General features: G+C 36.8%; 1 protein-coding gene across 3 annotated transcripts; it reads right to left on the bottom strand.

Moving 5' to 3' along the window:
- Nucleotides 1-855: 855 nt before the first annotated feature.
- Nucleotides 856-26,710, bottom strand: ICE2 (interactor of little elongation complex ELL subunit 2). Of its 3 annotated transcripts, none has more exons than XM_085234212.1 (15): nucleotides 26,564-26,710; nucleotides 25,595-25,699; nucleotides 23,068-23,335; nucleotides 21,851-21,970; nucleotides 20,476-20,610; nucleotides 20,005-20,190; nucleotides 18,041-18,200; nucleotides 16,161-16,345; nucleotides 14,731-15,670; nucleotides 12,534-12,712; nucleotides 11,465-11,594; nucleotides 5,824-5,908; nucleotides 5,685-5,735; nucleotides 4,620-4,878; nucleotides 856-2,426 (listed from the first exon to the last, which is right to left on the bottom strand). In XM_085234212.1, the coding sequence occupies exons 1-15, from the start codon at nucleotides 26,590-26,592 to the stop codon at nucleotides 2,238-2,240; spliced, it is 3,021 nt and encodes a 1,006-aa protein (XP_085090338.1). In that variant the 5' UTR covers nucleotides 26,593-26,710; the 3' UTR covers nucleotides 856-2,237. The 3 variants fall into 3 exon arrangements, with proteins under 3 accessions (XP_085090338.1, XP_019474971.2, XP_085090339.1); XM_019619426.3 differs by having other exon boundaries at nucleotides 20,005-20,121; XM_085234213.1 differs by lacking the exon at nucleotides 26,564-26,710 and adding an exon at nucleotides 26,283-26,467.

The raw sequence follows: 26,710 nt of genomic DNA, 5'->3' as shown, positions 1-26,710 counted from the left end.
GAAATCTTATTATGTTCGATCTAGCTCATAAAACCATGGTAATTGGTATATAAACTGTACGAAGGTACGTGCTACACAGCTGTGAGAAAATGAACAGACCACCGCTCTCAGTAACGTGTTCCATACACCTAATAATGGAGTTCAACAAATTCTTGTGCTGTATGAACAAAAGCAGCCCTTCAAACAACTTAGAGCACATTACCCCAGTCCCACTTAATCCAAAAGAGAACAAATCCAACAGAATACAACAGTGGAGTGAAAAACCCATCTCATGGGTTATATAAAAGCTCCACATTGCTTACATATTCTAAATGGATAATAAACTACAATTAGTGCATATGTAGATATATATACACACACACATAGACACTATAATAGTAAAAGACAGAACTCTTCCAGCTGCGTAGACACATGGACAAGTAGAGCATACAGTTGAAACTTAAAAAGTGGTATAAAAAACTAAATTCCACACAAGTTTTGCTCAAGTTTTATGTATACACAGTGAAAATTGCTTTGACTCCCCACACAGAGTTATCTCACAGAAATGACTCACAGCTAAAGTATGCCCATTAAGAGAGGTCACTGGCTGGATTTAGGATTTTGAGTCAGGAAGACTTGTAGCTTGCAAACAACTCTAAGCCAATTCAGCTTGTCAGCAACATATCACTGCAGCTAACAGAAGCGGTGGCCAATACAGTAATAAACTGAATAATATTATAAATACATCTAGCAAGGGAAAAAAAAAGCTCAGAAAATGCTTTGTATTTCACAAAGAATAGATTTTAATGTACATTCACTGCTTAAACCTCCTTAAAAAACCTGTCTTCAGGATTTTAAAAATCACATACAACCCAGTAAACAAATAAAATACTTTATTTTTACTTTTATGATAAAAAAACTCAACAACAAAACTTCCATGTTATATAGAAGAACTCCAATCAAACGTATGTACTTTGTACCTTATTTAGTCCAAGTAAAAGAAGTGGAAGAAAATCTTGAAGGCTTTTGTTTAAGCACATACACAAACATCAGTCAAACAGAAATTGGCTGACATTTTAAAATACTTCTGTGATTTATAAGGCAAACATGGAAAGAATTTACTGACTTTCAAGAGTTCATAGCTTTTCTAAAAATCAGTTCTTCTAATGAAGAAACACATAATTATACACACAATAATAACACATAAAAAAACACCCAGAAATCCAGAAAATATAATTACAAATGCATCACAGTTTACAAGGTGCTTCAATACTGACCATTGTAAGAATTTTCATTTTTCTTACTCACTAGGAAATTGCAACAGACAGTCAGTATACTCTTTTTCTAACCTCACACTGTGTTTGGCTCAAAATTTCAAGTGAGCTGCTGAGGCATGGTATAGTCTTGTCTTTTTTTCAAATGACAATTAAGGCAAACCTTAAAACCTCAGGTAAACAGTATCACGTATTCCCCTGCATTCTGATAGGAGATTAGACTGTAACCTTTCAGTAATACAATAAAAAACCATCAATACTCATTTTTGAAGACATGCTAGAAACCAAAGTAATTCCTGGAAATTGTGCTGGGGAAAAAGAAAAATCTTCTTTAACTGTTTTATACTTTGCTGTATTCTTAGGCTTTCCATTGCAAATTTACAGCACTTTTTTTCTATAAAACACAGCTTTTGTTTTCCCAGACTTATTTGCTACACCATCCTAAAAAGAGAATGTGTTTTTGTAAATAATTGTAAAAAATTGGTAGACATTATGTTAAAAGAATTAACTAGATAAATCTCTTAGCTATACCACGTAAAGTAAAATATGATTTTAGAATGCCAGAATACAAATCTGTAGTGATTCTGGAAGAAGTAAGCAAACTGAAAAACTGCTTTTCTTGTTGTTACGTCATATCAGATACTGTTGTAGACCACTGCATCTTCACTCTTCAAGCTGTAGTTATTCTATGAAAATGATGAGACTAACAGGATATACTTTTTTCCCCTGACTTCAACAGGAGACACTCATTTTTTTTGTTTGTTTGCTTTGAACCCAACTAAATTTAAGATTTTTCAATTGAAATGTGCCCACTAAGGTAAGAAGTGGTTAAAGGCTCATAAAACTTTTTGGTGTTCCTAAATATGGCTGTGGAGCTGTTTCCCCTAATGGTTTGTTCTGGCTCCTTTGAAACTGCAAAAACCCTCAAATTCATTGTTCCATTTTGAACTTCTCCACTCCATGCTTAGCACGGTTCAGATATTCCTACTTCACCTGTGTTCTGTTTTGCTTCATTTTCCACTTTTTCTTCATCATTCTTTGTTTGCAGTAATTCTTCAGTTTCTTTGCAGCCACACCTTCATTTCTAACAGACTTAGCTGGATTGCCTTTTGTTTCCATAGTTACTGGCTCTCCCTCATAGGGTGTGTCTGACTGCCCTTTCACCCCAGTCATCTAGACATGAGGGGAGAGAGGAAAAAAAAAAAAAAAAAGAATTAATAATCTTAATCTCTAACTCTATTAAGCAAAGACACAACTACTTCAGAGAACTGTCTTCTAATTCCAGCCAGATCTGGGGCCACATTCAGACAGGATCACCAGTGGGCACCAGTGGGATCTCACCACTCCCACTCCTTTTATGCCCAAACGTCCCTCTGGCAGAAACCAAAGTACACGAGGGGATCAGAAACTGATGTGCAACCCTATACTGCCCTCATATAAGGTCAGAATACAGCTAAAATGTACAACTGGCACAGGAAGTGTCAAATTGGTAAACCTGCACTGAAAAGACAATCATGCCTGAAAAGTTTCCTGCTAGTACCTTGTTGTATTACCTGTTCAAAACATTAAGACCTAACAGTGGGATCTTTGGGAAATTTCCAAAGCATGATATGCACTGTTGAATCATCAGTGTATGTTACAAAGCAGGCTGAGGTTCTGAACAGTTTATTAAAAAAAAAATTCTATTAAAATTCTCTTTGGATACAGACAATTAATTCTGCTCATGATAAATTCTATTGATATAGAAACAAGAGCAGCAAAAAGCAGATGTCAGGAGTAAGCCATCCATATAAACAATTATGTATTTATGTCTGAGAAATGTTTCCTGAACTAAGAAGCTACTCCTAGGTGCTACAGAAAGCATACATACCTCTGCACAAGGCAGCATGCTGCTCTTAAACATTATTGCATAGATGCTGCTAGGAATGTTGCCTGTGTAGGGAACAGCATAGTACAAGTTTCCCAGTTTCCTAATGCCAGGGAAGCCACCTGAACTGCAATCAAAGTTTTCTCAAAGCTAAAAGGTGTTCAGAACAATCAAAGACAGGTGATTATTTGTTATCTAGCTGCCTGAGCTAACATACTTGAAAAGACTAAAATGAAACCTTTCTGCTGCAGAGAATTTGCCATTATCCATACATGAGATTTGTTCAACATCATCATCAACCAAAAACAGATTCAAGATACTCTATGTGCTGAAATCAGGAACCAATAAAATGAGAACAGGGAAGATTTCAAAGAACAGCATGAGGAGACTAAAGAAAGTACTTCAACTTCCAATAAAGAGAAACTTCTTTGGGTCTGCTGTCCTGTAGTGTTATCCCACAGCTAACAACAGAAAATCTCTGTCGTTTTGACGCGAGTGATTTCCTTACAATCTCTGCTGCCTGCATGAGGTTTTTGGTATAAATATTGGAGCTGAGCGCTCATTGCAGTCTCCACAGAGGAAGGACTAACCTAGATTCCTCTCCTCTGTTTTGTTACTTATTTTCACAAAGCTCCTCAGAACTCACCATCACATGCCTCCAAGGCATTCCAGTTTTCACTGAAACAGTGCAAGATTTCAAGATTCTGAGATTTGGAGTAAAGAAAAGGGAAAATGGAGGGGAAGTGGAGACTTGAAGACAGCAAAATAGTTAAAATAGTTTCAGATCCTTCCCGAAATTGTCTGAAAATAAAATATACTGATAAAAAACAACATCAGAGGAAACACTAGGAAATCTTCATAAATGGAAATACTGTACCTGTTCCAGCTGTACTGAAAGCCTATAAATTACAAGGCTTTTAAATAGGGCAAATGCTGCATCATTTTTACTGTCCAAAAGTATCATTAGCTCATATTAAAGATGCAAAGCTCAATTCTGAAGAGATTTTGCCAAACAGGGTAAAAAGTGTACTTTTTAGAAAAACACATATATATCATGTAAAAATGGAACATGAGCTCAATATAATTTATCATAAACTAGACCCTGAGAGTATAATTCATCTCACCTGACTGCACCTGTCTACAGTTGCACTAATCATCCATGATTCTGTAGTCACTGGGGAAAAAATAATTACAGCATGAGTCCTACAACCTACTGAAGAGACCTATCCTAGTTTACAGATGGATCCTTATTAAAGCATTTCACTTCCCTCTGCTGACAGTACTACAAGCTTCAATGATGCTTTTCCATACTGTAATGCCTAAAGCTAGGTAAGATTCTGCAGGAAAAAGGCATTCCTGTTCCTGGTTGTGGATGCAGAACTCTAAAGGGTCTCTTCAAACCCACAAGATGACAAATAAATACATCACCTGTAACCAGTGGATTGAAAAAGATTATTTCCAAACTGCCACTCTGTTTTTCTGTTAAGTGCAATACTGACCTTCTGTTTCCCCATGGCTTCTTGGGGTGCAGGCGGAAAGGTGCATGGGACTCTCCCATGTTTCATGTGATAGGGCAAAGGGAGACTGGGATCCAGTGGCACCCAAGGGACTGAGAGCATGGCAGGTACTGTAGGCAGATCACAGTGAGCCTTATGTAAGTCATATGAAGCTCTTGTTGGCTTGTCAAGGGAACTCTTGTAGATTGTAACTGACGAATCTCCTGCAGCATGAGTCAATAGATAAGAGCCCTCCTGCAAACTAAAAAGATATAAATTAAAAAAAATAATAATTTGTTTGCTTTGTTAATTGTTTCACTTTATCTGACAACCTGAACAGAATAGCTAGTAATAGCTTTAATGCAAAAGCACAACATCTTTAGGTATTTACTTATTAGTCCTTGTTTTATAAAAAGACACAATGAGCAAGTTAAATTTAGTAATAAATTAAATTAAATCTCGCTCATTTATATTTTATACTGGCAAGAAGGTTCAACCTCTTCTGCCATGCCACCAGCATCTGCCTATGATGTCATAAATGAACAAAATAGATGGCGTTATTTCAGAGCAGCCCTTGTATATGCAAAGAAGCTTGCAGACTGAAAGCCTCAGAGTAGCTAAAGAAAGAAAAATAGGGAACAAGAGAGAAGTTGCAACAGTGTGCAGACGAAGATATATACTGTTATTAGTAAAGTTAAGCAGAAGGGAACATACGAAGGGAACTTTGTTATTGCTAACAAAAATCAAAATTTTAAGTGTCAGCCTACACAGCATTACAACTTACTCCTATGTACTGTTAAACCAGCTCAGAAGTATCCCATCTCCTCTTCTGAATAAGTGGTTCATAAAAGTCAACTTGTTCTTTTGTACCATTTATACAAAAACTTCAACCCTAAGCACATTTTTATGTGGCACTGAGTTATGTTATGCTAGACCTAAAAGAATCTTAAAATATTTCATGTATCCAAAGACACAAAAATCAAAGAGTAGACAACCACTGTACATAAGAAACAGGATCACATGGGTACAGTTGGAAAGGAATATAATGTACAAAAACGAAGCACTTACTCAGACACTTTCTTCAAAATGTGATGAAGTATATTCAATGAATTTGCTGGCCTGTTAAAAAAAAATTACAGAAGTAGTATCTTGCAAGCCTTGTTAGAACTTCAGATTCATCATTAAAAAAATCTATTAAAATACTCACTTAATCAATCCAAGTTTTTCTCTGAATATTTTTGGAGAAATCTTTTCTAGCATAATAAGTTTTGATGTAAGACCATCAATGTGTCCTGGAAAACATTAATCAATACATTAAAAAAAAAAAAAAAAGAGAACAAACAAATATAAAGGCATAATTTGCAGACCCAGAGCATTTTAAAAGGAATATTTTTTCCTGTTTCACAGTGTAGAGCAGTGGAAAGCATCTATCAATGTTGCACAATAACTGAAAATGAGATGTACAGCTGTTTCTAAGCACGGGCATTTGTGTCTGGGCTGTCTTACAGATCAGGGATGTGCCCATGATTCCTGCAAATCTCACATCTTGTGTGATGTCTAGCATGTTCAACCTCATTTTGCTATGGCTTTACTCATCAGCTAGTTTATATCTTCTCAAATTTTTCCTGATGCTTAATGCTACACTTCCTTACTGTGTAGATGACAAGCTCAACTTTTAAGGCAAATTTACCTTGGAGTTTAACACACTTGTTTCTCTGTTCTGCTATGTTATCTGAACATTGATATTATTTGGTTTTCTGAGTATTCTGTATCTTTGTCTTTTGATTTTTTTTTTTTTTCCCTCCTGTGAAACACAGCTTACAATTCTGGCCTTGCTCACAGCAAATTTGCTAAGACTGTTTATCCCTGACATAGCTAAGAGCTTTCCTCAACATACTGCTATAACAGGCACAGGCTAGCCCAAGTTTTATTGCTTTTCAAGTGAAAGATAATTACCATAGCTTGTACTTTGATGTAGTAACTGCACTTTACCAAGGGAGATTTTCTCTCAAGTTGAGGTTTTTGCAGAAAACTGTCCTATTTCAGTTTCCATAAGAAGAATCAGAAGGGGAACACAGTATAATAAAAATAACCTACTCAGTGGAATTTACTGCATGCTATAAATCTGCCCTTGTAGGAAGTCTAGAAGTCTCAACAGTATATTTAAAACTGCTAAACAAAATTATTTCACATTCAAGGCCAAACATTACTCAGCAATCTGTTACATGATGTAAGATGATCAAGTATGAACTCTCATTTGTAACAAATTTGAAAGGAAGTCAGTTGTCCTGGTTCACTTTTAAAACACCACACACGTGTTACTTTTCTTGATAGCAGTATTTTCTGTAAGACTACACACTAACTTTAATATTCTGCATTGCTAACTATGAAGAAAGAAACTTGAAATCATTAAAATAAAAAATCTGTGCTGTCCATTGCTTCTCAGCATCTTCTCAAAATCTCCATTTTTCAACTCTTTGACAGCATAGCTGGAGAAAAATACCTATGAACTACTCATACTGGATTTATATTACTGTAACCCTTTATGTAAGAAGTGACTGACCAAGACCACTTGACATTCAGTAAGTTATCTATGCAGACAGCACTTTTTTCCAAACAGTCTTCAAACCATCCTTATTTAAAAGTCAGTGTTATTCCATTCAGGTGAAGGTAAACCATGCTTCGGTACTTAATGCAAACAAGTGAATTTTTGGGGTAAAGCATTCCCAGTTTTAATCTGCAAAGCCGGTTACAATTCTTTTTAACCAATTAAAACAGGACAGATACTTTGGGAAATGCCTTTCTGTATGCATGTTATCTTATTTGAGGAGCAATAAGACTTAAAACAATAACAGAGCAAGATGCTCTACAGAAAGACAGCACTCTTTGGTTTGTGTGAAGATGATACATCTGTTTTTGAACAAATGGAGAGCCCATTTATCAAGAAATCAAAAGCCCAACTTAACAGCACATCTTTCACAGTATGCAGGAAGCAATACCTCCATTTCTGTTTTCTTTTTCATCTGCTGAACTGAGTCACTGTGAGATACTTCCCTGAGTCACACAGAAGAACAACACTGGAAAATTATGGGGCACTATCCAAGGTCCAAAGAACTTTTCACCCATACCTATTAGCAATGCAAAAGGTTGCTAACACAGTGAATTCTGGTTCTTTCAAGATCCACGAATGCCTACAAAACTTACCACTGATCTCTGCTACCCATTCAAAACCTCAGTTTAAAAGGGTTCACTTCAGACCTACACATTCTCAGAACGAACTGAATAAGAACAGAAGTTTATAGGTACAGTATTATTACTGGTAAGAGCAAAGTTTTCAAATAGTTTTTTCATACCTTCACACTTACGCTATTGGGTAAATTTAAAAAGAGCAGTAAGTCTATGGCTATACTGATGCTGATTCAAACATCCCACTGTGATAGGACATTTCACTTATTTCAAATTACAGCATGATCTAAGAAGACACCTAGATCACATCTGCATTTCTGGTTACAACAAACGTGTGATAGTCCAAGTCTTACATTCAGGTATCAGAGCAATGAAAAAGAATGAAATATTCACCCAATTTTAAGCCATCCATAATACAAGGATATTATCACCACTGGGGAACTGCCACTTAATTATCAGGAAAAAAAAAAAAAAAGCCTTTCAAAGAATTGTGTAACTAAATCAGAACACTTGCAACACTGGATTTTTTAGAGCTCCCCAGAAATATAAAATGAAAGGCAGAATCAAAGCTGGGTTCAGCCTGGACAGGAGAAGGCTCTGGGGAGACCCAAGAGTGGCCTTTCAGTACCCAAGGGGGGGCTGTAAGAAGGAAAGGGGCAGACTTTAGCAGGGTCTGTTGTGACAGGACAAGGGGAAACGGTTTCAAACTAAAGGAGAGGAGATTTAGACTGGATATAAGGAAGAAGATTTTTACAGTACAGGTAGTGTGGCACTGGAGCAGGTTACTCAGAGAGTGGTGGATAGCTCATCCTTGGAGACATTCAAGGTCAGGCTGGACCAGGCTCTGAGCAACCTGATCTACCTGCAGGAATCCTGTCCACAGCAGGGGAGTGGACTAGATGGCCCTTAAAGGTTCTTTTTAAACCAAATTATTCTATGAATCCTGAAGTAGAACGTGGTAAGTTTTCTATTAATAGCAGTTGTAGGTTCAATTTTATACAAAATTGATTGCTGCCTTCCAGGCATCTGTTAACCTACCTATGTTAGAAAATACATGCTGGTACCAAAAATCCACAGTCCCCAGTTTAACTACCTGAATAAAACCCATATTCTGCAAGCACCAAAAGTTATTCACATACTGGAAGTCCAAGATAATACAAGTAATATTCTAAATCTTTTTTTTATTTGTTTAAACAGTGGTGGGAGGGGGCCTTCACACATGCTAGGAGAACTATGATAACCAGTACAAACCCCTAAAGAATCCAGGTTTTGCTGCTGGATGAAGTGCATCCAAGAACCGAAAAACAAGCACACTGCAATAATCAGTGTCTCAGCTTCACTACGGCCTTCTCCTTAAGCACACAGAGCTGTCAGAGGCTAGCTCACAGGAAACTGCTTGCTTAGGGCTCCACACCCACTCCGTGGCTAACAGCTGCCTGCGTGGTACAGTGGAGACTAAGGAACTTCTGAATCAGAAAGGGATGACAGCTCATGCCGGAACAAGAAGCACTCTCTCCTACAATCCTGAGACCTCAGTAAATGGGTGTTGGCTGGGTGAGCTGTGTGCAAACTTCTGCACCCTAGCCATATGCTAAGTGTCCTGTTACTGATAGATGATTAGATTGACATGCATTCTTCCAGCCTGCATGCTTTTCAAGACAGTCAGCCCACTCTTTACAGCTACATTATTTCCTCACACTCCTTGTGATTCTGGAGAAGCTAATAAACACAAACGTTTTCTTGAAGGGGAGAAATATTTCAGTGTAGTTTAGTAGTATTGCACTTGCTTAAAAAAACAAACAAAAAACAAAAAACCTTCAGGATCTTACATCAAGGTAAATTAGAGAAGAACAGGAGAACTTTGTGCATAATGATTTAATAAATTTGGCTTTGTGGCGGTTTTTAGATCATATCTGATTTCATATAAGCCCTACAGTTCTGTGATGAAGATGCAAAAGTTTGTATGTAAAAACTAGAAAAAAAAAAAAAAAAAGAACTCAGCATTTCTCAAATAGTATTCTGACATGAGCTACCAAGAGCAGAAAGTGTCATTCGGTGCTAAAGTGGAAAGGTTAGGCAACCACAGGCCACAAGTGCTGCCATAACAACCATAAAAACAGACAAATCTTTCTATAACAGGAAGCGAGGCAGTCCCTGCTCCAGAACATTCACTCACTGTACAGGACTGCCCTCGTCCCACAGCAAACGTGAAGCATATTCTACAATGCACTGTGACATACCACTTGAACAGATGGTCCTTTTAAAACTTAATTAATTACTAGATAACTGATATCAAAGAGGTATACGTACATTAAAAAGTTTGGTAAAATAATCTGGCCCCATTCTTTATATGTATCATTTGTCTGTTCCTCTTTCTGGAGAGAAAGAAAAACTTCCTTGACTTCTAAAGCAGTTACTGTACAAATCTGAATCTAGTATTTTTTACTGGAAGTATACTAATCACTTTCCTTATAACAGTGCACTCATGTTTGGTCTTAGTTGTGCAGAAAAGAGATTTTACAGTAAGACACCTTCTAATAACATTTTTGCTTTTCATCCCAGTTTATTCTATTTTCTGTGCTTTGAATTACAGATGTAATCTCTTCTATACAGGATTTTTTACTGCTTCATTCTGAGTATTGATTACTCTGCATGCATAGGCCCTATTACATTTTTGAACAGCAGATGGAAAGGAGATAAGGACAAGTTTATCATAACCATCCCTTTGACAGGGATATTTTGACCACATCATGTACTGGGAAATCAAATTTCACTGTCCAGTTAGGTACAGATAACTTCTATTCAACTATCTGAAAAACATAATTACATACTGGTGTTCAGAGATCCTATGCAATACCACAACTATAGAAAGTAGTTTTAAATAAAGCCACACTATGTATTTTTCTCATTATTGCAATGACAAAATTACTTCCATTATATTGTATTTGAGACACAAGTATACTGCTTCCAAAACTTGCAATTTCTCATATTTCTAAATAACAAAACAAGCCATATCTTGCTTGCTTTTCCTCATTCTCCTGTATCTTATCTGTCTGCACGTTACCAGTGTGTGTTACTATCGTGTGTCTCCAAAGAAAAACAAGTTGTGCTTGACCCTCTCCCCTGCTACAGGTTCAAAAGCGAAGACATCTGTATTCTCTGAGCCACATACCCAATTATTTCTTATTCACCAACTGGCATGTGATAACAAATTGATTTAAAATGATTTCACAAAATAGTATACATTTATAGTTCATTTTTTATCGAGAAGTATTCTCACTGCTTCTACATCACAACAATCTGTGCTGCATTTACTCATGAAAAAAAATAAATCAAAGAATTGAAGTCATGAAGATTGCTAATCTCTGAGAACTAAGTTTGGGTTATAAATTTTTCTTTGAAAAGTAACAGATGCAGTTCTTGCAAACAAAGGTTACTGGATGTTATCCAGTGAAAACCAAAGTTGAAATGTCCCCATATTGCACCCAAGAGAAATTTTAGAAAAAGAACTTACTTAAGATAAAAGTGAAAACCAAAGTTAGAAAATCAAATAAGGATGTATAGAATATACCTGTCATAAACACCTTTCTCTTCTGTTATTTCATGAAGGTTTAGACATCCACATTTCATACAAGCAAGCACAAATCAACACATCAACTTACCAGTATAAAATAAGCATTCAGAATGAAGCATACTCTCTGTCCACAGTTGACAAACTTCACTTTCTGTAAGAGCTTCAACACCATAATAGGCTTGGTATTCCAGTTTAGGCAATAGGAATACTGGAATAAGCTATCAAAGCAAACACAGGCAAAATCAGCATGCTGGGCAAAAATGATTGTTGCAATCGAGCTACATTTTGACACTTATAATCATCATTATCTTCCACTACAACTGTAGCAACAAAGAGGTAACAGCTTGTGCCCTATGAAACCCACACAACAAGCTTAAGACTATGGAGACACTGTGTAAAGAAAGGCAAAACAGAGAGATAAAAATAAAACAGGAAAACTTTAGGCAAGTTTTTACAAAAAAATAAACTGATACTAAGCCATTAACCATGAAACTTATTTTGACATTCCCACTCTTATGCTCTACTGCCCTCTGCAGGAATCTAAAAAAAAGATACGCAATTATGACACCGATTTGCCCGCTGGAATTCTGCCTTTTATTCACATCAAGCAAAGCCAAGATAGTTCTTCCAAGCAAGACTGTAAGCGTATAATTTTCACAAGTATAAGCTACTAAGATCTATTTCTATTTCAATAAAGTATAAACACCTTACAAGCTGTTGACCTGTCTATCATAATTCTGGTATTTTGGGGAAGACTATACCAGATTCAAGTTTGTCAAACGATTAGAGGACTTTTGACAAAACAGTGAATTACTGAGGATTCCAGAATAAGCTTTCCTTCTCCTGTTATAATACTGAATATTGGATTTCACTTGCACTTAAAGCATTTTAGCCCTTAAGATAAACAATTTGCTAAGATGTATTCCAGAGTCTTTTCAAACAGCATGCTCTTATGATTCCAAACAATCTTGAAGTGTTTGGAAAAAAAAGTTTCTCCATTATCTTTTAATAACAGTTCAAAGAGGCATTATTTTACGTGAATAGAATTATTCAAACATATTATTGAAGTGTAGTTGTAGTAGCAAATGCAGAATCACATTTAGAATCTGTCCTAATCAAGTAGGTTAAAAAAAAAAAAAAAAGAGCCAATTCTGTACCTTTTGAGCTTTCTTCTTTTTATTGAAACGTGGCAATGATCTCACTTTTTGCACACTGCAACGCACAAGTAACAACAGGTCATCCAAACTGAACAGCTTATACACGAGGTTGCCATCCTGAGGTGCTTTATACTCTCCAGGGTCTTCCACAAGCATCTGAAGTTCATCTGGCAGCTTTCCTACAGAAAATAAAACCCAAAATGACAAACTTGGGCATTTTTCACTTTGAGGCTAATCAAGCTTTTTTTGCCCTCTCTCATAGTAGTTGATTTTTTAAAAGCCATTTTGTTTGATAATAGTTTGAGGTAAAAAGCTTGCTCATTACGTACAGTAAGTCACTTGTTAAGGTGCTTGTTTTTTAAAAAAAAATAATTCCAGACAATGCCTACAATGGCTTTTAAAGAATATATTATTAATTATTCCCATATTTTATCCTGCTGTTGAATTTCTTATACAGAACGTTTTTTGTGCAGATGGAGTAGAAAGGTGATTTTTTTCTTTTAAAAGTTACTTTCACTCAGCACAAAGAGACCAAAAAATTACTTTGAATGAGAGTTGTTATCCATTTATTAGTTACAGAAACAGCTCAAGCCTCAGGTTTGGCTGGTGGCATAAGGCTCCATTCCAAACTGAGTTTGTTTCAATTTCAATTACATTAACTTCTGTATTCAAAAGAAACTTCTTCAGATCTTAAGATGCAGCTTTGAAGTTGATGGACACCCATATCTGTGCCCGTCACAGACATTTTAATGAAACACCAAAAATACAAAAGATAAACTCTGATTTTTTTATCCAATTCTGCTTTTGCACTGCAGACCTGTGGAAATACGTATCAAAACTACAACCACAAAGAAATATTGCTGTAGTGCTACTAATAAATACATTCACCATTATATTTATTATTTAGATGCACCTTTGAATGAACAAATACTGTGTGAAGTACTAACATTCAAGTGACAAAAAATAATTTTCTGCTTGTAAAATAATTAACTTAGTTCCAGCCTTCTGCCAAAAAGACATGTAAAGCCACTTATCAGCTTGCAATATCACTTCCAATCTGTTGAACTCGGTTTTCTATTTGTTCACAATACCACATTTCAGTTTCTTAGCAATATTGGTTTTACCACTCCAATTAAAAATAAACAACACTTGAATTCCATGGTGTGGCTTTGTGGAAAGATAACAAGTTGGAAAAGTATCATGCTGCTTAGTCCTTTAGATGGGAGGAGGGGAAAGAGACATGTCTTTGACCAATAATTAAAATCTGGTTGACACAAAGGAAACATACCTAACAACAATTTCAGCTCATAAAAATATTACCTGTGTTAATCTGTCTGCAATGGAAACAGTTAAATAATTAATTCCTATGTCATCAAGCATACAGCTAATCAGAAAACACCAATAAAACATGTTCTCCCACCAAAAAGCACTGATTCATTGGAATTAAATATTTGAAAAGTGTATCCATGCTGATCCAACTGCCTGCTTTCCTGTCAATTCACCTGAAGCAAGGGTTCCTAGTTTCAGTTTTACAGAGCTCAGAAGCTACTCAGGCAAGTAAAAAGCCCTCAAACTTGAAACCTTCAAGTTCTTGGTAGAGGTCTGGGTCTAACGTGGGCTCAATTTCCAGCTCAACACTGGAAAACTTGGAGAATTGTCTTGTAGTGAGTTCTCACCAGCCCTCTGGAACAGATTTTGTAAGAGCTGAGAAACAGAAACTGAGGGGGGATTCTTAAAATTTGGACAAGTCAATACCAACTTTTCTTCAAAATTTTAATTACATAATTTGATCTACAGAAAAAGTAAAGTAATTCCACTTTCAACTGAGAAGAAACGATTTTTGTAGACCTTCTCACAGACCAGACTGCTCAAACACTGAAACTTCTATGGAAAAGTAACTAATCTCAATACCAAACAACTTGTCCTTTCTCAGATGCCTTGTTGTTTCTATAATTTAAATTAATATTTCTTATTCGCCTCTATGGACAAGCAGCTCCACACATTCTCTCTTATTTGCGCAGCGTAGTACCTGTCAAACACACAGTATTTTTTAGGAAAAAAGAAGTCACATCTCAATAAATGTAACAGAAGAATAGAGTTACTACTAGATTTTCTTCAGGCAAGGGAATTAAAATGCGTTTCAGCTGAACTGAAATTTTTAAGTTTCTCTCCACAGACAACAAACACTACTACTCACTCCTTGGCACCCCCTGAAAAAGACACGTCCAGGTATTCCTAGATGAACCATGAGAACTTGAGGCAGGGCCCAGCACAGGTGCTGTGTGGGAGATCACTGGTGGCTTTGAAGATTGAGGCACATGAGTTTGCGCAGCATTAGCATGGTCACAGCTCACTGCTGGCTGCTCATGAGCTTTTTGGGTAGGTGACTTGAGGAGCTCCGTTTGCATTTTCAAAATCTGTCCAACAGGATCAAATTCTTTGGACAACCTTCTTGGAGCCTTTCTGGAGACGTTTTTCCCCTGATGCACAATTTCTGAGCAATCAGCCATGCTTGTTGATGGATTTGGGGTGGGGGAAGGTGACTTGGAAGTCTGGACCAAGGTCTGAGAAACAGCATTTGGAACAGTTTTTTTGCACTCAGTATTTTTATGTTCTGTATCAATTATTAAACGATCTTCGTCGGTGTCACTACTGCATAAAGGAGCATATATCTCATTTTTCTGTGCAGCACAAGAGTCTTTTTTGCAACTTACAGCAGGATATGAAGTATTTGTTTCATTGTCTGATACTTTTTTGGTCATGACATCCTGTGTTTTCAACTCCATCTCCACAGAATGAAAGTTTTTATGAGCCCAATTTCCTCCAGGGCTGAAGCACACATTGCCACATGATGGAAGCTGCATTCTGGAATACGCTGAAAATCCTTGCTCAGAAAGAGGAGCTTTTCTCTCTTGAGCTTCACTGTTTATGGTAGATGTCAGTTTTTTTTCTGTTTGTAAGTCACATGACAAAACCTTATCAGTGTTACTAACTGAACAAGTGTTTTCTGTTTTAGAAGTCCTTGAAAGTTTGACGGCTGCCCCAAAAGTTTCCAGTTCTGTAAAATCATCATCAAAATCCATCCCTGCATCATCTGTAAGTGGAATCTTCCTGCACTGGTAGGTGTCAGAAGGCATCTTAATATAGGGAGAAAAATAAATAAATATTGTACAATCAAACAAGCCAAGAAATAGAATGCATTAACCACGAATGAGACAAAGTGGAAACCTGAAAACTGTTTTAGGATCCAAATTTTCACTGTTGAGTGAGAGGGGCAGCTAATGAAACAAATCCCTGTGTTTCATGTGAAATGTTCTTAGACTGTAGGTATTAAAAGGTCTTTCAAAACAAAGTCCATAAAACTTGTCATGCCTAAATAAACCAGTTAAAACATATTTTAATGAAAAAATAAACATTAAAGCTGAGTTGAAGATATAATAGAAGCACTTAGAGGAACTGGACAGACATCCTCACAGACAGTGCCTGAAGCTCAGTAGTTTAAAAACAAACAAACAAATACCAATCAGCGGGACACCTAAATTTTCCTTCATTATCACACAAGTAATTTAAAACACAGTATTTTTTTTGTTTTTTCCCCCCCTCCAAGAAATAAGTGAAGCTACATACATCCCATTGAAACAGACTGTCCTCATCTGGTTTGTCCATCAAAACATCGGAAACTGCAGCGTAAGACTTTTTAGTTGCTAGGAAGTCCGCTGGAATTTCATGGAATACTTGGTTCCTCTCTCTTACTGTTATTTCCTTTTTCAGAAGAGGTGAGTCAACGAAAACCACTTTAGCTGCTTTGTTGTCTGCTCAAGAAAGGAAATGCATATTAAATGAAAGAAAAAAATATCACTTTAGAATTTACGTCATAGATCTTTCAGCTTCCAAATATATTACAAACCATTCCACATTTGCAAACAGATGAAAAACCATGCTCTCATTCACTATCAACAGAGAAGTCCAGCTAGTCTGAATTATGATCCCGAAGCACCAATGCATGACACATTAACAGCTGATCATATTTTAAATGTCATACTACATAAGGAATTCCTAAAGAACTAAGGATTCAACATTTCTCACATAGCATTATGAAAATAAAATGTATCTTATTTTCCAAAAAGATTTTTTTCTTCCTCTGTCCTGCATATATTAACCACAGCGAACCTGACTTGGGGACTGTTATTTTCTTTTAAAGATTCATTGCCCAAAAGTGATGGCTGAAGTTTATATTTTTTTCTGATCAGTAACTAAGTTAGGGTACTTATTAATGCAATAGGTGGGTTAAAGTGGTGGGAGCCAAGGATTGACAGGAGAAAATCTTTACTAGTAACTAACTGTAACACTGTACTGCTAACGTACTTCAAGTGACTCCTTGACTGTTAACTTTGAATAAAAAAATTAAGTCTAAAAATCATAAAGCTAACATGAAAGGAGCCAAGCACAACACTACACAAAGTACTTCAATTTGATGTAGAGAAAGATCAGAATTTCTAAGACTTGCAGATATTTGTCAGCTACTATCCAAAAGTTTGCCATACAGATGTGTGTGTGATGCACACAACACTGACATTACAAGACAGCTTCCACTGTAATTCAACTAGTTAAAAAAAGAATGGACAATGAGAAGGGAAATCTACATGCAAATTACTGATGGGATAGTACTCAGATGAGTTAATCAATTTACTGAAAACAATTTTTCTTCTAATTAGGAAAAAGGCCATACTCCTTGAACATTCATTAAACAATGATGGAAATTGGTTCTTTTAATTTCAGAAGTCACATGCAGTTATTTTCTTCCCAAGGAGTTTCCTGTTTTAGAAAGCAAAAAGGACATTTAACTGACTTTGCTTTTTTCCAAGTGGAAAATAACTGAGCATCTCCAAACTCAGTGTTAATGGCAGTATCTCTAGAGGCTGTTGCTATTCTCAGTAACAAGGTAGGACAAAAGGTAGGACAAGGTGCAGAGAACTATGAAATGACCTTGCTATTAGCTTTCCTCCTTGAGAGCAGAAGGAACACTATACCAGTGGATTTTTAAACATCATTTCTGTTATATCTGAAATTAAAATAAACACAGTTCTCGAAAAAACAAAGGCCTTGGACTCATTATCCAATAAAAATCATTTATTTCAGATTTCTGTCCTTTATAATGTCAGATTTTATTATTTTGTTTGATTATTTAAATTAAAAACTATTGAAGTACTTAAGAAACTCATTCCTGCATTCTACAGGTCAACTTCTTAAGAAATGCTAAGAATCCTAATTTGTAATTACAACTATGATTTTAACTAACGTCAGTTTTGTTTTTTTTCCCTTTTAAATCAAATCAAAGTTAAATTATTTTACTGTGTGAACAAATCTAGACTATCTTCTTTTTCTCAGTTGATCCTGCTTGATTTACTAATTTTTTTTGTCCTTCTATAAGATGAAAAGGGATTATGAAAAAATATCAAGAACTTCCTGGACAAAAATGTAGTTTTTATAGCAAAAATATACTATACCTGCATCAGGGATCATTTTAACACAAACTGGGATTTCCCACTGTTCCTTGTAGTTTAATCCATGATTATTCAGCAACGTAAATAACGACTGATTACTTAGAACAACTTGAGGGGAGTATTTCAAAGCAAGCTTTTCTGCATTTGAATCTGAGCTAATATCCTAAACAAAAGAAAGTACATTTTTAAAGGTTTTCATGTAAGACAGGTAATTTAAATCTGTAAACAAACCAACAAACATGAATTAGCTCCACAGCTGCAGATACCCAACTATACCACCACTGTGCCAGGTTTCAAAATCAAAGTAAACAGCCTTACAGTTTTAGCTGAATCCTACACCTCCCTCTACTTGTAGCACAAGAAAACATATCTTGCCTTCTACCTTTCTATTAATTCCTAATAAATTGAATTACTAGGTCAAACAAGAACAAAGGGGCAGTAACATATGGGAGTGCAAAAGAAAAAAGCAACACATTCACTCACACGTATCACAGATGCTCTTACAAGTTAAGTAATAGCACCATGGAGCAGCCTAACATTAAAGTATGACTAAAACTGCACAGTTGTTTCAATACAGATTGCCTCTAAAGAATGTCAAAGCAAATATAAAAACATGAAGCAAACAAATTCAGAATTGAAACAACGGAAGTATAAAAAAAATTATGAGTTTCCAGGAAAAAAGAAGGTTGGGCATATTCACTAGGTGGGAGAAGAACAGTAAGAACCATGGAGATACTGAATGTTCGGGAGCATTAAGGGCCACGAAAGATAAGTAAGAAAATCTAGCAGTGCCTTTTCTTTGTTCACTGAGACAACATGAGAAATAATACATACATTGCTCTGAAAGTAATGCCCCCTATTTATTTCCATGAAAATTACACAGATAAACAGCACAATAACACTATATGACAGAACAGATACTCTGTTACAAAATGCTCTTTTTCAACATAGTGACCACCGCTAGCTATGCATTTTTGCCAGCCACAGAGAAGAGCCTGCATGTCATACTCCAGGCATGGCTGTCTGGAACGTAGCTCATCTTTCATGTTGCTGTTGCCACGGCAGAAACATCTGCTGCCTCACTGTGCTCACATCCACTGGTTGGTCTCTATAAACATTCAGCAATTGTCAATGAATGTCAGTGGGTGCCATTTTTTTCCCCAGGGAGGAATTCAATTCTACATCTTTGCTTAACATGCACTTCCATGCAGATGCCATCCTGTCAGACTGCCCCTGTGCTGCCATTTGTCACACAGCAACAAAATGTAACAGAATATTGGCAGGAAGGTTCAGCCTTTACTGCCATACCACCAATATCCACCTTTGACATTGTGGGCCAACATAATAAAATAGGAGGCACTACTTTCAGAGCAGATCTCATATTTTACAGACCTAACACCTTTTGTGGAACATTATTCTCCTGAGTCACCTCTACTGCTTTCTTAACCAACAAACTTCTTTGCAGTCATAGTATCTGTTGACAGGTTGGCTTCTGATATATGAACAAACTCCTCAAATAAGTGCACAGCAAACTATCTGAAATAAATAGTCAAAAAACAAGTTCTGCAGAATGAACAAAACAAATCCATTTCTCAACACAAACAGCAACACCGGGTATTGAACAGTGAGGTAGAATGGAATCTTAAAAATTGCTCAACTCAGGAATGCAATTTATATTGTTTAGCAAAAGAGATAGTTAGATAAAGGACACCTAACTCACTTCTCCAAAAACTGAAGAGCCTAAAATATTTCTCGACCATGATGCAAAAGCGTAACAATGTGATAAACCAATTTTGGAAGAAGGCAGTATGACATTAAATACTACACAAATAATGATACAGAATGTATCACTATGCTACAAGATGCTTAAGATTAAGACAAAAATGATGAAATAATGCTGCCACAGAAATGAAATGGTTCTTTTCTCTAATATGTGCCATAAAAATGACAATAAAAATGCTACTTACGTTGTGCATAAGAGAAGCCTTTTTTTCTGGAGTTATAATAGATGTAACGGTTTTATAATCTGTGCAGAGCTGAACAGGCATGGTAGGGAATGCTGTCTTAGCATATCTTGCTGTACCCTTGAAGAAAATCAAGCAGGACCAGGAAACAATCTTAAATGAAATCATGATGACCCAACATTCCACCTTCTGTGATGAAAGTTATTAAGGACTTATGGATGTGCAAGTTAGCGTTATGTCAGGAAAAAAAAGAACTATTAGCGTCATATTTTTAGGGAACACACAATAATTGACAACCTCTCTGCCAGAATAATTCCATTAATGTTACTGAAACATTTTCACTATGAATTATAACCCTCTAACCCAAGAACTAAATAATACTTATAAAAATTAAATCTTTGCATAACATGATCTGTGTATAGTTCTACCAACTTGAGAATTACACCAGAAGAGTAAGAGCACATAGGATATTACCATTGCAAGAAGATTTTTTTCCAGCTTGAAGGTCAATTGCGTGTTAAATTTTCCTCCCATGATGCTCATTATTTCATGTAACGTGTAAAACTCAGGATACTTTTTCACATGTCCAATACAAGCCCTGAATAATTCCTAACAGAAACAAACAAAACAAAACAAAAGCATTTGTATATTTCATAAGAACTTGAATAACTTTATTTTCTGCAACGGCAATAGTTACATTAGCATATACTTCCTGTAGAGAATACAGAAAGACTTAGCAGATCACATACTTGTTCAACCAGTATAACCCCATAACAATCTTACAATCAGTGGTATCAGAACTGAAACACATTCTGAATTCTCCACAGGCAAGACTGGCAATATATGCATGTAGGCTTAAATCAGTTTAAAAAACTCCAAAAAAACTAAAAACAAAAAGCAAACAAATAAACAAACTCCCACTAAATTCAGTACTCTGAATTGTGCTAGAAAAGGTCATTATTTTGTTTCCAGGGTTTTTTTTGTTGCCGTTGTTTAATTTTTCCTTGTTTTTATAAGAAAAACTACTTCTTTGTGTTACTCACTACCTAATTTTATACCAGCCTGGGAAAAAGTTATAAAGGTAAAGACATAGAAGGATTATATATCTATTCCAACTTGTTTTCCTGTCAGAAAGCATTTCCGTTTTAATCTGTTGTAGGAAGTGTTATGGCACTTACTAGAAGAGACAGGAGTTTTAGTAGAAAGTATTTAACTACAACACTTTAAGTAAGGCATCACACTGCATTAAAAAAAAAAAAATAAAAAAAATCAACAGCAAGTCAACCCAGTAATGTGAAAGCTGATCAAACCTGTATTCTGGAATTTCTTACCCAAAATGCATTAAACAAAGAAAGAAAGATAAATTACATTTGTGTTCAATTGCACAATCATCAAACTGGTGATTTAACACAGCATGAACTTCCAGACAGCTATGATTACAGCCTGATTAACCTCTGATTAAAGTGACTTTGCAACACACTTCAACTTTTGCTCAATATATGCCCCAGTAGCATACATTTAGCATCAACCTGTTAATACAAACACACACACACACACACACACACACACAGTGTAATTTCTTCCTTCACAAATATAAAGATCTCATGCACTTTAATGTTGACTATCTTCATACTGTATTGTATTCAACAACCATACTTGTATCCTATGTAACTACCCAAACTGTGGACCAGGCTGTGCTGGAGAGCATCAGTGGAACAGCAACCTTTCAAGTCTCACTCCAAATCAGCAGCTCCGGGAAATTGCATCCCACGAGGAGTGTTTATGCAACTTAATCACAATTTCAATATCATTGTTTAAAAGCAGAATTAAACACAGCATCAGTAATTACCTCAGTATAAAGCAGAGCATCTTTAGAGATACAATCATAGTCTTGACTGCAGCTTTTTGCAGCATTTTGGGCAAATTTCATAAATTCTGCAACTTCAGTGTTTACTACTTCTTTCATTTTCTGGGAGGAGAAAAAAGAAACAAACTCATTTTTAAGACACAATGGAATCCTAGGCTAGGTATGTAAACAGCAAAATCTCCAGAGATGTAGCACAGGTGATGGTATGAGGAAGGGCACGGCTTCCACTTGCTGATCAATCTGGCAAGTCTTCCCATGCATTTAGTTTCACTTAAGTAAAAAAGAAACTTTGCAACATTAGGTCTGCGTCCTCTAAATACAAAGCAAGCTTATTTCCCACATGCATGGGTGGCTTAAATAAAACAGAATTAGAGAACACTGTTGGAACAAATTTACATGATAGAATGACAAAGGTATCTGAGCTCTGACTTAATAAGCATTACATTGTAAGTAACAGCAATGCAGCAAGTGTTGATCTACCTAGAAAAGACACTCCCAGTGATACAGTGCAAAACAAAGGAACTGGCATTAATAATGATGCACTGCACACCAAATAGTACAGTTCAAAAACATTTACCATATACAGGATTCAGATAAAATAAAATGTACGTGAAACAAAGTATTTACACACTGCTGACTGACCAGTAAGTGTGGACTTGAGCATTTCTACTCCAATAAGTCTGAATGTAGCAAGCATCTAAGGTCAACATGTAGGTTTTCTCACATGCTAATGAAGAAAGTTCTGAATACAGGGTGTTGACAAAAATTGCATCAAAATATATTTATCTCACCACATTATAAAAAGCTGCGACATGCCATTATGAAATGCTAAAAATTACACTAAGGCAAGTCCAATCCTTCTTCTCATTAAAAAACGTTTGTTTGTTTTTTTTAAAAGCCATCAAACATTTATACTTAATGTCAGCTTGTTAGTACGCTCCTTTCAAGAAGCGGAAAAAAAAGGGAAAAAAAGGCACCAGTAGCTTTCAATAAAATAATCAAAGGTTTTTACATTTATATTAAAAATGCTATCCTGAATACCTTTATTGCTATTCATTATATCAGGTTAAAAGGAGGTTCTGACAAATAGAATTTGAAAATATTTCTGCTACATTTTTGTTCGGTCTTCAAAGCTAAAAAAGTTGTACAACTCTCCTCTGTGATATTCGTATGTGTATATACACAGGTTTACCACTTACCAGATATGTCAGTAACTCTCTTTGGCTTGCTGCATTGAGAGGAAAATGATTTGGTGTTTTTGAGAACTTAGTCATCAGATACAAATATGTTTTCTGCTCCTTCTCAGTCAGACAAGAGGTAAATGGATAGGGAAGTCTAGGTTCTGGAAAAGGATGATCATCAGTTGCGGTTTTAGTCACCACCTCAACTGCATTTGTAGCCTGTGTGTTAGCAGTCTGTTTGTTTTCTGAAGAATCTGCCAATACCTCCACATCTTTCTTCGCCAATCTGAAAGAAAAGTAACAAGTGAAAGAACTTACACACTTTTACCTAGAAAACAGTATTTGCTAGAACTGTATGACAAAGGCAGTCACACAACTGTGAATTTCAAATTCAGCAAAATGCACTCTACCACTCCAATATACAGCTTACACCTCAAGAATTTTCGTGTTCCGAAACTTCATGTGAGTCAAACTTACTTTTAGAACCAACAGCAGCTTTCCTACTGATTTCAATTAAAAACAAAAATAAATGCACATATTCATTTATATAATGGATGTTGAGACAAAAAAGTACATTCAAAACTGATGGAGTGCTCTGGAAAACGCATTAACAGTGAAAATGTATAGTTTCAACATTTCCTCATTAGCTGATAGTTGGTATTCAGAAACAATTTGCACTTAGGAAGGTCTATCTTATGAGTAAAAGTTATGATAATAAAGGAGAAAAACTAAATACAAAAAGCTTTTCTTTTAATGCAAAAGAAGAAAAGCACTGCATTTTAATGACAGGAATCCCAGGTTTCAGTGAAAATTTTTCCCAAGAATAGGGTACACAAGTTTCATTTTCATTTCTGAACACTGATGGAAATCAGTGGCTAGAAATGACATTGGGGTAAAGTAAGAAATACTAACGGCCCTAACAAAAAACAAAGGAGTAACATCAAAAAGCTGGTTCTTATAATGACTCCAGTAAGTGAAAGCCATCTCTATCCTAATCTATTTGAAGTGTTTTTAAGAAATAAAATATTAAAGGTTAACAAAATGAACATTAACTGTTGATCCTGGAAAAAACGTATTTTAAAAATACAATTTCAGCAGGAGAAAACATCTCAAGTGTTATTCAAACCCAACAGTATCACATTTACAGTTCTTAATAATACTTCACAGCTGTCTCTCTGAATATGAGAATATGTCCATCCCTGTGGCACAAACTGGCAAATTTAATTAAGCTGCAGCAGCAACAAGATGCTGACTCAGATACGCCAATGTTAGAATGTCAAGAAATTCTAGCAGCTTAAATTGGCTGTATTCAGTACCGAATGAAATGGCAGCACATCAAGATCATTTCAGTATGCAGTGCTGTCACAGTCTTCGTCAGGGTGCAAACAAAAATAATCTGACAGAGCTTTTCCGTCCACATTTACAGCATTATACTTTATTTGAGCTGACGACCTAAATTTTCCTCCTTCATTTTATCAGCAACCTGCCTTCACAGCTTCTATGGTGAGTGAACATATATGTTAGTAAATACTTATCACAATCTCAATATACAAATTGACGTTTTATCCAGCTCTTGTCCACATTTGCGCCAACAGGTTACATTCCTCTTCCTCTTTGTGATGGCCACTCAACCCAACCCACTGATATCCTTATGTTATTGTTGCAACCTCTTTCTGGCTATAAGCTCACTTCTATCCAACAGAACTGAACATAAGTAACTGAACTCCCAAGTATAGTCATACCTACTCCAGAAACCCTTAACAGCTGAAAGGAGATTTAAAAAAAAAAAAATACAAAACCTGAATATCATATAATATTCCAGCTGTTGAAATCTTGCAGTGTGAGTCCTGGACTTTTCATTATGCCAAACAAATGTTGATTCTATTTCTTCAATTTAAAATAAAAGGCATCAGAAGTGTGCAGGCAGTACCATTTATGCCAAAATGATTTGCGTGCACAGCATTTCAGCTCCTATTGCTCGCCTAACACTCCATACAATTCCTTGAGTAATCAAGAAGCTAAGTGCAACTCCAGGGCAGCTACTGATTCTATGTAAACAGTGTTGGCTACTTCCAAAAAATACAAGTAAAAAGGATTTCTGTGTGCAGTATCATCAGCCAGCTACAAAGTGAGATCACAGGAGACCAACAGCAGGAGATAAACACATGAGATTGGGCTTTGGTTCACGGGTTACAGAATCTTTGTGAGGACTGTGCTTCATACCTTTTTGGTCTGCAAAACCAATCAAAAAAAAAAAAAAAAAAAAGCAACCAAAAAGCCACGAAAAACTCAACAACACAACCCTCCCTCCCCAGAACAAACCAAAACCCTGCAAAGAAAAGCTCCATCTCTCAAAAGAGAGAAAAGACCACAGGTCCCAACCAAAGCTCTCTCTGCTTCTGAGGCACCTCACAGGTAAGGCACAGAGCAGCTGCTGCAAGGCAAGGATTCCTCTCAGGGCAACACGCAGCTGTCTCACAGACAATAACTGCATGTATTTACCAAAAGAGTGCTGACAAACAGCACCAATCACAACAGAATATACCTGTTTGATAAATTCCACAGTTCCAAGAGGCTCGGAGCCAGTGAATATTTTTCATACGTTTCACGTGAGAAAAACACTTCTTTGCCATTTTTGGGTGAAACATTCCTGTTAATAAAAGAACACTGTGATATATAACAAATTTAAAGACAAAAATCTGATCCCGAGAAACAAAGAACAGCATTAATTATAAAATAAATTAAAAACCAGAGCCTATACAGCGCTTTCACATTTCTTCTCACAGAAGGTATTTACACCACACCTAACACCCCGCTGGCTTTCAACACTAAGATAAACCCTGGTCCCACAGCACCAGAGGATTAACTCGGTGTAAGGTCCGTGGCAGAAGCGGTTTGAGCCCTCAGCTCTCAGAGGGCACCTGCCCACACTCAGCGACTGCAACTTCGGGCAGAACACACAACTCCGGCTACTTCACGACACGGAGATTGCTTCCCACACAGCCCCTGAACGGCCCTTTTTCCACGGGAAGCAGCCCTTCCTACAGAGTCAACTAAGCTACCTTGAAGGGCACTAAGAAAGATTTATTTCGATTTATTTCCGTCGCCTTTACAAATGAACTCAAAATCACTTCATCTAGGCTTTAAAAAAAAAAAAAAAGTTTATTCTTTTCGAGAACGAAACGAGCGCTACCCTCCCCAAACCCACACGGGATGCGTTTAACTCTCCTCACTCCAGCACTAAACAACGAAGCCAGCCACCTCCCTCAGCGAAGCCGCGACTCCTACTCCCCCCTGAGAGCGGCACAAAATGGCGCCGCGCACCCCCCACCTCCAACCCAGCGGCGGGGCGGAGCGGACACGAGGACCCAGACCCTCCCCGCTCGCTCCTGTCCCCGCGCATGCGCGCCTCGCCGCAGCGCGGCGGCACTGAGACCTGTGGGGTATTTTTCCGCCCTCCGCTCCTCAGATGCACCTCTGCTCGATTACAGGGAGAGAGCGAGACTGTACTCACCAACTCAACCACTGTCCTTCGGCCGCCATCTTAGAGCGCCTCGCAGGGAAAGGACCTGCCGCTTCATCGTCTCGCTGCCGGACGGGCCGGCCCTCACGGTGTTGACCAATCAGCGTGGCGACATGTGGAACCGATGCTGTGAGCCAG

The sequence above is a fragment of the Meleagris gallopavo genome, chromosome 12 (assembly GCF_905368555.1).
Source record: "Meleagris gallopavo chromosome 12, MGAL_WU_HG_1.1, whole genome shotgun sequence".
Classification (NCBI taxonomy): domain Eukaryota; kingdom Metazoa; phylum Chordata; class Aves; order Galliformes; family Phasianidae; genus Meleagris; species Meleagris gallopavo.
This window is presented reverse-complemented; position numbering and strand designations above follow the sequence as displayed.

Coding starts and splice junctions, on each gene's coding strand:
- ICE2 (XM_085234213.1), bottom strand. CDS start 26,452: ATGCGCGGGGACAGGAGCGAGCGGGGAGGGTCTGGGTCCTCGTGTCCG. Junction 25,700..26,282: donor CTTCGTTGTTTAGTGCTGGA/GTGAGGAGAGTT, acceptor TTTTATTAACAG/GAATGTTTCACCCAAAAATG. Junction 18,201..20,004: donor AGGCTTCTCTTATGCACAAC/GTAAGTAGCATT, acceptor TCTTTTGTTTAG/GATATTAGCTCAGATTCAAA.